This window comes from Dicentrarchus labrax, unplaced genomic scaffold (assembly GCF_905237075.1).
Source record: "Dicentrarchus labrax unplaced genomic scaffold, dlabrax2021, whole genome shotgun sequence".
NCBI lineage: Eukaryota > Metazoa > Chordata > Actinopteri > Moronidae > Dicentrarchus > Dicentrarchus labrax.
This window is the reverse complement of record NW_026136701.1, coordinates 15,511,618-15,524,364: the sequence shown is the minus strand read 5'-3', so window position 1 is coordinate 15,524,364 and position 12,747 is coordinate 15,511,618. Positions and strand designations below refer to the sequence as shown.

At 39.0% G+C, this 12,747-nt stretch overlaps 1 protein-coding gene across 2 annotated transcripts; it reads right to left on the bottom strand.

Annotated features, from left to right (window-relative positions):
- Nucleotides 1-2,947: 2,947 nt before the first annotated feature.
- irf4a (interferon regulatory factor 4a) lies at nucleotides 2,948-12,320 on the bottom strand. Of its 2 annotated transcripts, none has more exons than XM_051407433.1 (9): nucleotides 12,199-12,320; nucleotides 11,277-11,476; nucleotides 10,874-11,060; nucleotides 9,996-10,081; nucleotides 9,709-9,883; nucleotides 8,403-8,483; nucleotides 7,610-8,008; nucleotides 6,254-6,366; nucleotides 2,948-5,493 (listed from the first exon to the last, which is right to left on the bottom strand). In XM_051407433.1, the coding sequence occupies exons 1-9, from the start codon at nucleotides 12,206-12,208 to the stop codon at nucleotides 5,344-5,346; spliced, it is 1,401 nt and encodes a 466-aa protein (XP_051263393.1). In that variant the 5' UTR covers nucleotides 12,209-12,320; the 3' UTR covers nucleotides 2,948-5,343. The 2 variants fall into 2 exon arrangements, with proteins under 2 accessions (XP_051263393.1, XP_051263384.1); XM_051407424.1 differs by having other exon boundaries at nucleotides 8,403-8,450; nucleotides 12,199-12,310.
- Between the last annotated feature and the right edge of the window lie 427 nt (nucleotides 12,321-12,747).

Here is a 12,747-nt window from a genome sequence, read left to right as displayed (position 1 = left end):
GCTACAGAGAGCCTGGACCTCACTCTGGATAAAGTAAACACATGAGTGCACACACAAATGTACGCATGCACATATATACACACACACACACAGGGCTCTCCCGTCCCCCTCCCTGCCCGTCAGCTGGAGACCACACACCCAGACCACACAGAGTCTGAGAACAGCCCGAGACACTCTCACGCAACACAGCCCACGAGCTGTCACTCTGACCACCTCCGTCTCTCTGTCAGCACTGGTTCTGCATGTCACTTGACGCACAAAACAAAGTATCAGTGTTAAGAAAGACAGAAAAGGTAAGAAGAAGTGGAATCCCAAACTTTTTCCTTTGATGGGAAATTTCATGAAATTCCAGAGAGCACACATTAGTAATGTTAATGAAACCAAATTAATTGAAGAAATACATGGCAAAATTGTGTGTGTGTGTGTGTGTGTGTGTGTGTGTGTGTGTGTGTGTGTGTGTGTGTGTGTGTGTGTGTGTGTGTGTGTGTGTGCGTGCGTGTGGATGTGGATGTGGATGTGTATGTTAAGGCAGGGGTGTTACAGGGAGTAACGTCTCTGGGCCATTAGGAGTGATCAAAGCGTTTGTGAACGCGCTGATTACTACAGATGTGTGAACATGATGGGAATTCATATTTCCTCTTTCTGCATCTCTTCAAGCACAGCAACCAACCAATGTTACATCACTCCCTGCTGGTCATTTATTTTATTACACATATGTCCATACTCGATTTTTCTGTGTTGGTTGGTAACTATTTACTTTGTAGCTTGAAAATCGTCTGTTTGTTGTGTGTCTGAAGGAAATCTAGATTATGGCGAAAATGCATCATTTCCTACTTTGTCTAATGATGTTTTATAACATCCTTCATCTCCAAAGCGTCTGCAAGTTGCCAGCCAAACTAAACAGGCAGCCCACCCCCTTGCATCAGTGCCAGGTAGACCACCATATTGTTCTGCTTATCAACCCTTATCTGTTTACACTCGTGTCCCAGGTCATCTGATTGTTTTCAATTACTTTGCTGCTCCTTATCCGACAACTGTTATTGCTTTCCTGCCATCATAATGTATTGGGTCAAGTACATTGTTATCTGAAGGGTCTCAGATAAACACAGACATCTGAAAACAATTCAAGCTGATTAATTGTGCCGATAAAGATTTTATTTACTGGTGATGGAAAGGAATTCTCATGCCTTGTGTAGGTCATGTCCAGAGAATGAATAATAGTAGGTTATTATAATGATAATAATATGATGACGAGTTATATTATAATTATGAGAGGATGATATAGAGTTAACACACCTACATACGTTTTTATTACAAAAGTCTTGAAATGATCTGATGAATCTGTCAACCATTTATCTCCGTGTTTGCTCCCAATAAGAACACAGCATCAGCAGTGGGCCGTATGAGTGATGATTGGTGGATTTGCAGAGACATCTTGGGGGTCAAAATTTGTAAAACAGGAGAATGAGTTCAACACCTTGCTTACCACAGGGTCAACAAGCAGGATTAGCTAAAATCAGCTAGGGTTAAACAGGACTGTCATCAAATCATGGGCAGGAGCCTGACCTCAAACATAGAGGGGTCACAGACTCTGAGTCTAGTGTCAAATTACCACAGGTATGTGGATTCAGAATTTGCACGGTGAGTTGTGGATAAAGATTATTCTTGATACTTTGGATTTTTCTGAATAATAAAACCTTCATGACAACACCTAGAATGATGTATCACAACATTCAGCAGTATTTCATTACCTGGAGCTTGGATTTAGAGTAGACTTTCACATTAAGCCTGACAACCATAACTGTGGGGTGGGTACTGCCCTCTGCACTCTATGCCAGTGGTTAGATTTTTGTTTTGGGATCATTTATAACAATACAGAGTCAAATCACAACTACTCATCAAAGGTTACATATTCTTTGAATTCTGAAGCGCTTCAAGCAAAGAGGGATTTTTACTTTCTCCATATTTTACCAGAAGAAAGCACAGATAAATGTGTATAAACATTTTCTGCAGCATAAATCTGCTCAATTTAGTCTTCTTTCCTAACTGGTAGATCAACTTGCTACCTCTCAGATTTATTCAGAGCTTTTTGTTTAGCTGCAGCTATACACTAACCAGCAGATGTCAGCAAAACATTAAATTGGGTTTTGTTGTGAAACACCCTCATTTGGTTCCTTCTTCAGAGTGTTGATAGTATACATGTATAGTATATATAAATAGATGAACAAATGAACATTGCTTTCAATACATACTGTATTTGGAAATCTCAAAATCTAATTGACCAAATCATTATAAAACAAGAGTCACAGAATCTCAGCACAAAAGTACATATATATATATATGCTGAAGTCTTAAATTAAAATTTTGACAGTGTGATCAGTGTTAATGCCAATGTAATTGCAGTGAAACCCCCAAAAAAGATCCACGTGTGAAAGTAGCAACAACAGGATCAGATAGAGATAACAATGCTAAACCATTTTTTGTGACACAATTTGTTGCTCCTTTTCAAGTGGAAAGATTAAGCATAAAGACTGACACACTGGATAATGAATCACCATTTGCCCAGTCAGATTAATCATAGACGGGATAGTGTGGATTTGATATGCTGGTGTTAGTTTCCTTTCTCTGCAAAAAAAAAGCGTTATTGGTGATATTTGGTGCAGTACCTGACTAAACTGTCTGTTCCAGAGCTTCGACTGAAGGGCTAAGGCGCAGTCACTTGGAGTAACGGCTCATACAGGCGGAAAAACTGAAGCCTGACTACAAATGATGTGGCTTCCTGCAGAGGGGGAAACACCATGGCAAGTGTTAATGTGCTTTTCTTTTTCCTTTCTTTTTTTTTGGGGGGGGGGGTTCTTTTTCAAACCAAATATGACTCTCTCATCCTCCGTTTCTTTGTTTGTAAATCAAAAAGAGCTCAAAGATGAAACAGCACAGCAGACATGAATAGTAGAAGATTGATGACTTTATTTCACAATACATCATTTATCAATATGGCAGTTTTACAGTTTATATTAATCAATCTCCTTATTACTCCAAGTCTTTGTCATTCTCCAAAAATATATTGTACAAAATGTTAGGACAGTTTTTTTTAAATATGCACACTCTGATTTCCTCTGTAGTTTGTTCTGCATGTTTTACTGTAACTGTAAAGTGTGATGTGAATAGGGTGTGTGTCTATGTTTGAGTCACTGATGTTGTAGGTGGGGGAGTCACATGTTTTATCCTGAGTCCATAAATGTCAATTCCTGATAACAGTAATAGTGCAACTGTGTGACACTCATGTACTCACCCACACACGCACACATGTGGCCCTTTACTACACACACACACGCACACAAAATTTACCACAACAGTGAACTGTACATGGAGTTGGTAACATTTTCACTATAGAATATTACTTTGAATGAGTCAAGTGTCTGACTGTGAAGTAATGTGAATCATTATGTGAACCCAGCACAGAATCAGGGGAACTGACTGACTTTGAGGGGAAAAAGGATTTATGGTTTACACACACACACACACACACACACACACACACACTAAAAAAAGAAAAACATTCCTGCCTGTGATTTTGGTCAGACATTTGAAGCCATTGTGAAAGTGATGTGGTTTAAGTGTGAAGGAAGTAAACGCAGAGATCGAAACTCTGGACCACAGAAGAAAAACATAACAAAACTTTTATCCATTCAACTGCAGCATCAGGACCCCAATAACATGAGGAATTAAATTATTGTCACTGCTGGATTCTTATGATGTATACACATTCCTAAGTAGGTTGTTAGAATCTTTAGATAGCTTTTGTGTGGATGTTACATCCCTACCTCTACAGAATCTCAGGCATGGGAACCAGAGAGCTCCTCCCTGGCTCAACGTACATTCAGACCACAAAAGGTAGTTTTTCTTCTCATTTGTGAGGCCGCTAGTTTCAGGTCAAGAGGAACAGGTATGGTTTCCTTGCAAGTTACGGGATGAGTGTGATTTTTCCAGTTAACTTCCTTCAGTCCAGTGAGGTTAAGACCGCCCACCAAGCCCACTCTTTTCTAGTGAGCTGCTCTCTGATCATGTGTTGTAGGCCAGTGGACCTTGTGAGCAGTTCAACCGAAAATGGGTTTTCAAATCAGATTATTTCATTTGAATAATTTTTAGAGACCTCAAGAAGAAAACTATACATATACTAGACAAAGACAAAAAGCTGAAAAGCACTCAATTATGATTTTATACATAAAATAAAATAATAATAATTAGCTGTCTCTGTAATTATCTGGTGAATTCTTAGACTACCTTATGAACCCTTGTGGGGGTCCCGAGCATCAGGTTGGGAACCAGCTTTATTTAACCAGCACCTTTCAATTCAGCATGAGGCAGTTCTCTGCTTTGCCTTTTTCTTTTGTTTCAAACTAATAAATGTTTGAAAAGCTTCTGCACTTGTAACAATCTAATGCTAACCAACATTAGATATATATGTAAACAAACACTGAATGGCTTGATATTACTGGCATGTATATAAGGTGGACGTACGGGCTTTGGTCTCCATCTACTGCAGGGAAAGTAGTTGAATCTTGATTACCATCTCAAAAAACGGCTTTGTGATTTTTGTTTGATCAGTTTGACATAATTAAAAGGAATCAGATGTTTTTTTAAAAAGCTGACCAGATTCAGTAGAAAGAGATTTTTGGAAGTGCAATACATGTAGCAGCCCAGAGGTAAACAATTTGTGATAACAGCTTCCTCTACTACACCACCAGACCAGTGATAACATCAGTTCTTTTTTTTTTTTTTGCAATGAAACCCAGAGTTGAGGTCTGCAATGGACAAAGCAATGATACTTGACTGTTCACTTGCTCATCTAAGCAAATGTTAAGGCTTATATACAATACAATAAATAATAATACAAGAAGTATTCATTCATACTGTTTTGTCCCTTTGACATAGCAGTGTTTGTCTTAGGGGCCATTCTTCCTGTGCACCTGTGCTAGTACTTCCTGTCTCAGTCGCCCTCCGCTCCCCTCATACCCCCACCCTCAAACCGCATCCTTCACACTGTCACAATAATACTTGTAGAGAAAAAAAAAACATTACTCCACAGTCACACAAAGACTACGATGCAAAGGTGTGCAAGTGAAAACAACAGGGTCTTCCCCAAATCTACCCCTCAGTACCATGACATCTCCTACCATTTACAGTACACAGCACTGCAGTCACAAGACGTGATAAATGGGCAGTGCTTTACATTCACATTTACATTCATGCCCTCCTGTACAATGTACGTGTGTGCGTGTGTGTGTGTGTGTGTGTGTGTGTGTGTGTGTGTGTGTGTGTGTGTGTGTGTGTGCATGCTTGTCACTCTTGAATATGCTGTAGAGGTCTCTGGGAAGGGTAGTCGATTGATGGAGATGTGTTCTGTTCCTGGATGTGATCATAAGCCCGCAGGTAGTGGCCATTGTTGTGCTGGTAATAGTACACCAGTTTTCTGGCAAACACTGGCTCCACCTAAAATGAAATTAGGTCTCTGTATGAAATATGTGGGTGACTGCTGAATCGTGTTACGCTATTGCGACCTACAAAGGAAGAGATCAGTACCTAATGCATATACTGCTTTTCTTCTAGCTTTCTTGACAATTTTAACCAGTTTCTTTAAATAGATTTTGTGTCTGTTTGTTGGACTCAACTACTATTATAATATTTTCACTGAATTCAATATAATAGGTTAATTCACATGTTAATACATTAAAATTCAGCTTAACCACTCTGTATGCATGAATTCAACTAGTCACTGAGTCACTAAGCTGTGTTTTCTCTCCTCATTATTGATTTTATTTAATTACTGCCTCATTCAGTTATGAAAACTTAAGTCTTCTCTAAAATTGGCTTTTTTAATTACAGATAAAATGAGTAAATTTGGCTAAAGCTAGCTGTAGCTATCTCACCAGCAAGCGTGAGTTGGTGCTCTGGCTTTATATGGTTACTGCTGTTTGGCTTTATTTCAGCCCCGTTTTACAGTATGCCCAGTTTTTTCACAGAAATTGCATATTAGTTTTGTATAATATGTTTGCAAAAATAAAGTCAGATTCAGGTCTAAGAAGTTTGCTAGTTACTGCATTTTGCATTAGTAAGATAGTATTGAGGTCCATAATTTCAAAAAATTAGGCTATTCCTAACAACCATATATGAATTAGCCAATATTGATATATGGCTGTTAGAGGAATTATGACATTCAATTACCAGGTAAATCTTTGCATTGTATTGGTACCTGTGCTGTGATCATTTTCCTCTGCCGTTGTGGGTCAGGGTACTCATCTCCAAAACATAGCACCACCTGGTGTCTCGGTAAATGACGGCCAGTATGGGCAAAATCTTGAAGCTCTGAGAGAAGAAAGGAGAATAGAATAATGTGCATCACCCACAACAAACTAACTGTGCTACTTATCATACACCCAAGCTTTAAATTATACGATAAAGACACATTAAAAAACCCCAAATAGCTCACAGAGCATTTTCCCTAATCGTGACGACTATTCTGGAAACCACTGATGAGGATGATGGAAATTCAGTGTGAAATGGCACAGAAAACACATCTTGTCATTCTGTGTGGTGGACCACAGGAGGTGGGTGGGGACTCCACACACTTTGGCCCCCTGTTGAAAATGTGACTAGCTTTAGTGCTACCTCAACACTGAGAGGGACTTACCCAGCTAAAGCACCTGCAGCCTCTCCTTCATTATTATAATCAACATCATCACAGCCATTATCAACATGATGACAACCATCGTCTTACTGTAAATAGCTGGTGGTTAATGGGGCACTGCTTAAAGAATTATCATTGCTTAAAGAATTCAATGAGCAATGAAAGCTAAATCCGTATTTGGAGTATACACCATGGGATAAAAAACGTTTGTTGATGGAGTCCATATTATGCTATACCTTTTTCAATATACTTTGCTACATTTTAGGAAGAAATATTGCGCTTTTTACTCTACTGGATTTATCAGACAGTAAGCTAGTTACCTAAATTTTACATACAAAACATGATCATCTAATAAAATATGATGCATCACTATAGATCAAACTACCAAACTGACTAAAGTAGTTCAAATTAGCTCTACCCAATCAGCTGCTTACATGGTAACACTTTACTTTAATCCCCTATTTAGCAAATGTTTTATATCACCGTATAATGTAGTTGTACGCAGATATGAATGATCATTAATGTATTTTTCAGCTCCTCCTGTGGGATACACAAATAGTTGTGGTCACACTGTAGATTAATAAACATGTTAGGTAACATTTTAAACACAGGACTTTTACTTGTTTTTATGTCTCTAAGGATAGAGGGTGTATATATGTTCTATGGATTATAAGGCCCTTCGAGGAGAATTTGTGGTTTTGGGATATGTAAATAAAAAAGGACTTGACTGAAGTAAAGGAGCTTAATATCTTATATCTAATATATATAGTCTTCCTTCACTCTCTGAACAAAAGGTTAACATTATAAAGTTCACATTAATGTTTGTGCAGGAATATTGTATTGAACCGCATCATATTGCACAGGCATTTCTGTTAGTGTGTCCAAACCTACACAATGCTACAGAAACATATTAGTGCTTACCAATAAGGAATTGCTGGGTGTCAAACAGTTTGCATGGCTGCTCCTTCTCCAGCTTGTTTGGCTTATCCGTATACGGAGCCAGAGGTCCCTCCCAGTACACTCGTCCCTGGCAGAGGCGCTTAGCGTATAAGCCATCAGACATCATCCACAGGAGCACCCCCCTCTCCAGTACATTAGGAAGCATCTCAGCACCCTGCCTGTGAGACTCAGGGTACGGGAATGGAAAAAGGATGACTTCTGCCCCGCTGTGAAACTTGTCCTCTGGGCATGGGGAAGAAGAAGAGGAAGAGGATGGAGAGGAGGAGGGAGAAGAGGTGATCCGACAACCTTCTGGGCTGGTGGTGGTAATCTCCTTTACCAGAGACTCTCTGTAGTATAGGGACACATGCAAGCTGAAATCTGGAAAAGAGATATGAGCATTTAGCGGATCGATCCTTGTAGGAAACTTTGTCAGTATCACAGTCGGAGCCTCACAGCCTTGTCAGATGTAGTCTCTAAAATGTCAAAACTTTATTCTCAGTAATACTGGTGTGCAACGTATTGCACACTTCTCTCGTATCATTCCTGGCATCTCTTTAACCTTCTTTCTTTTTAATCTATCATCATGTGATAAATAAAAAAACCTCACTGCTCACTATGGCACATGGCCTGCTGCTCTGAGTTCAGAATAGGGAAGTAAGTAGGTGTTTGTAGTTTCTTATCTGTATATGCAAATATGGTTTATTAAAATAAACAAGCATGTAAGTGAACGTCTGTTTATCTGTCTTTCAATGAAGCCAAGATAATTCTTTACCTGTTATGGCATTGTTGTGGTCAACTGTGTAGACGGGCGGTTGGGACTCTGAAAAGTAGGTGTGGAAGGAGAGCTGAAAACCTGCACAGAAATTGTTTTTAATAAATACTGGGCATAATTAATGTATTGAATGTGAAAAGATATTACACCACAGGCACAGAACTCACATGTTCACACATCGTCCAGGCATATGCAAAAACAACCAGGCCATCCACATAAACAAATTTGTCTCTTTTTCTGCACGGACCACTGATCAGCACTGCATGGCTGCTGAATCAACCAGCTAAATTCACGGGCATTATATTTGTCCTTTTAATTTGATTAAAATTTTGAACTTAATTGTTTTCTAGAACAGACTTTGCGTTAGAGTTCTTCAGCATCACAAGCAACGCAACAAAAAGTATATATATAATCTTGTACAAGTGTACAAGTACAGTATACTGTGTTATCCTGTTTAATTAATCATCAGTTGTCCAACTATACGTTTGGTACTAAGCATAATGACTATTTAAGTTCTGCACCTGAGAAGATCAAATTAATATCTTAATCTACAAGGAAGGAATAATGTACAACTGCTGCTTGGTATTGTTTTGAAATAAGGGCCAGTAAATTTGTATTCAAGTTCAGAGCTTAACTAACTTATAATTCATACTTCTCACGCAATTTCTCCTTAATATTGCTGTTCTCATTAACACAGGCTTTTGTATGGGTTTATTAATCACCAAAACTTCAGCCTTGTTCTTGTTCGCACCTTAAAAAAGTTAGCGGCAAAACAGTCTTTGAACTTGTATTTGTTAGGGGGGGTTTCCACCTTAAAGATCAAACTTGAATTTGACTGTCAACTATATGTGAAGGATTGTGATAACGGTTTACTGATAACTGTAACATTTTAAACGACCTGCAAGTCAAAGATCACTGACATGTTGACCTGTTAAAGCCTAATGGATCCGAGCATTACATGATGAAAGAAATCAGTGTGATTGCAAGTGCTCTTAACATTTTAACATCATTAAAGTAACAACTTTAATGATGGCCTTACTTCTTATTAATAAAAGGACAGACAGGATGTCTCAGATGTCTGTGGTTGGAAATCGGTGCTATTATTTGGATATTATTTGAGAAAGGGCATATTTTCATGCTCATTAAAGCAGCTGAAAGATGTATGTAATACATCAGATAATACATTGTATCATACTGTATATCTGCTGAGCATTACAGTCACACCTTCATACACAGTCAGTGATTACATCTGCAGTTTCACAATCTTGACCATCTCTAAATGTATGTGTGTATGGCCATGTCTTACCATTTTCTGCATGTGAACCAGGCCAAGCCCGGCTGAACGGTGATGGGTAGTGGCACTGACCATACTGCATCTCTGCATGTGGCCCATGGTGATGTGGAGGAGGAAGTGGTTGTTGTTCTGGTGGTGAGTAATCTCTCCAGTCCCTTCTCTCCTGAGAAACCATATAGCCAGGTACCTGAGAAAGGACCGTAGGGGTGGCCATTAAACTAAGACATTTGAAATCCTTGCAGATTCATTTACAGGCTGGGGCCACTCTATAGCATGTAGAAGCCACAAAATCTGCTGACCTGATTGTGCAGGGACGTATATGAAGGAACATAGCCATGGGCATTTCCATGTGATGTTGTCTCCTCCACACTGCTCATCTTCATTCCTGTAAATGCACAAAACAAGGAATACATTAACTGGTCCACAGTAATTGCCATGCTTTTGACAATGACATTGCTTATAATAGCTCCCATCCACCAAAGAAACGTCTTTGACAACAATCCAGGATCAAAACACATTTGTATTGAGCAGATTAACAATAAACTGAGAATATGTGAACCTAACCAACATAATTTATTTTGGCATGTTAAAACCATGAATACTTTCTGTGCACTTGTGAGATCCTGCTATTTTCATCTGAGTGACAGGGTGTTTTGCAAAGTGAGTGTAACAGACTACTGAGGCAAGTGCCAACCTAACTCTAGCTCATTTCAAGAATTAAGCGTCAGCACAGATAGCATGAACTGCTTTGGAGGGACAAAAACATTGTATGATTGTATGAGACTTAGTTATGCAAGGCTGGAGGTCGCCTGGTTGTTATGTGCACACTGCACTTAGTAACCGAAGCCCTCTAAAAAAAGCACTACGGCCTTTTTGGTACATGCTTTGGCTTCCTTTGTGCTTCCTGCCTCATCAGAATCAACTGCAGTGGTGCATATGCATGTAAAAAAAATGCCAATAGTCTATAAACAAGAGATGGTTTTTGAAATGCAGCAGTGTACATGCAAATTAACCATTTCTGTGGCACGGCTTTACAATTTGTTATCAAATTTCAACTAAGATACTAGTTTACTCCTCACTTTGTTACATCTGCCACAGCATACAAAATGACACCAACTCAGCTGAATGGAATCCTCACAAACTACACAGAATTCTGATGATATGTACACATACTTACCTTTTTTGGCTTCCTCAGGAATGATTCTGTAGACTTTATAGGGCTCTGAGATGTCCAGTTGGCTTCTGTCCACTAACTCATCGAAGTCATTGCTTTTATTAAGAGCGCAGCGTAGTCTGGTCTTCCATGTGGGGGGATCTGGCTTGTCAACTCCTTCCTTATATTTTCCCTTAAACAATGCCCATGCCTGAAACAATCATTGAATAGATTAATTTACACTTCCTCTTTAGTTGTGCATGTGTACCAATAATTGTAAAAAGTTAGAGCTCTGAAGAATGGAATCAAAATCTGCTTTTTGGAGTAACCGCATTACTACATTTTTACATATGCAAGAGTGTGTTTAAAAATGCAATTGTCATAGAATTCAGGTGTAGTGTGAGGAGACAGGTGGGATGGGCCTGACCTTAAAGAGTGCAGCATCCTCCTCTCTGTTATAGTCTTGTTTTCCTGCGTGCTTCCACGGAATCCTAAAGATGGACTTTTGATCATTTTCCCAAATCAAGCCGGGATATCTCCTGCTATCAATCTGATCGATTAGCCACTGTCTCAGTTTGCCGTTGCCGCAGCTGACTGACAGGCCACTGTCCTCATCCAGGTTCATGTCTGCAAATAAAAATAAAATGAAACACATTAACAAAGGTGATGCAGTTGTAGTTTAATGTGACTCTTTCTACTAAGATTGACTCGTTTAACTGAAAATGAGAAAAATTGGGTTTGACAAGATCAAATGTATTAGTTTATTAAGCTAATAAAGTTCAGTTTAAAACAGTAACTTTCAAATTACATTTCTTTTAGTAAAGAAAATGTTAGTAAGTGCCCTGCACAGCTTCTCCTCTGCAGCCCTACATCTGCAGTAATCACTTTTTTACCTAGACTCTAGGCCATACTCATTTGCAACGAGAGTGCATGGGGGTAAGAAGTGGGTTTTCATTTCTGTCAGAGCAAAGAAACGTGACCCATTTGAGATTTATGCATGACAAAAAAAAGCGCCAGGTATGTATCTATAAAAGAGCATTAACACAACTACAATACATACTATGCAAAAAGACACCTGATCACATGTTTGTTAAACTTTATTAGTTTGAAATATGAATTTAAAAGATTTTAAACTCTTAGAAGTTATATAATTACTAGACAGTCTAAGATGAATGACAGACTTCTCAATTTACACTAAAATAATGTTGTTAATGTTATCTTGAGATTCTACACTGTCACGGAGTGGAGTGACTGAAAGTGCTGCGCTTTAAGTAAACATTAGAAGCAGTCTAAGTATGATGTTGAAAAATGCCGTCATTCATTTAAAATAAGAAGCTCCTGCCGCTTACCTTTGATCATGTGAGCTCCTCCGTTTAAATCTGTTTTCAAGCCTCTCGGTGTCCTTTTCTTAAACGTTATCTTGATTGGTGTGGCAGGGGAGGAGCCTCTCAGTCTCGGGCTCTGAGAAGTTCAAGAGGAGATGCGCAGCAGTCAAGCGCTCATTTCTGTGAAACTCGGCGCCCACACAGCACTGCGGTGGGGAATCCCTCTAGTGACACCCTGAGCAGACACCGGGACGAAATGGAACAATTACCTGTGCACATTACCCCCACATATTCTGTTTTTGTTCTAAAAAGCCTGTAAGTGTAAACTCATTTCCAGTGACATGACACCTGCTGACTAGAAATGTCTGTTATTTCTGTTATTTGTTATGTCCTGATGAAGCATGAGGCACCACGGTTCAATTCAAACTACTATGTAATATAGGTTACTTTCTTAGTGTTACTGCCCTCCAGTGGCTATTCGCGCACATGTGCAGATATCTACAGTATTTAGAAGACTGCTTTATGTAATATCTCACCATAAAATTAATGTATTTTTAAATGCTTTAGCCTCTA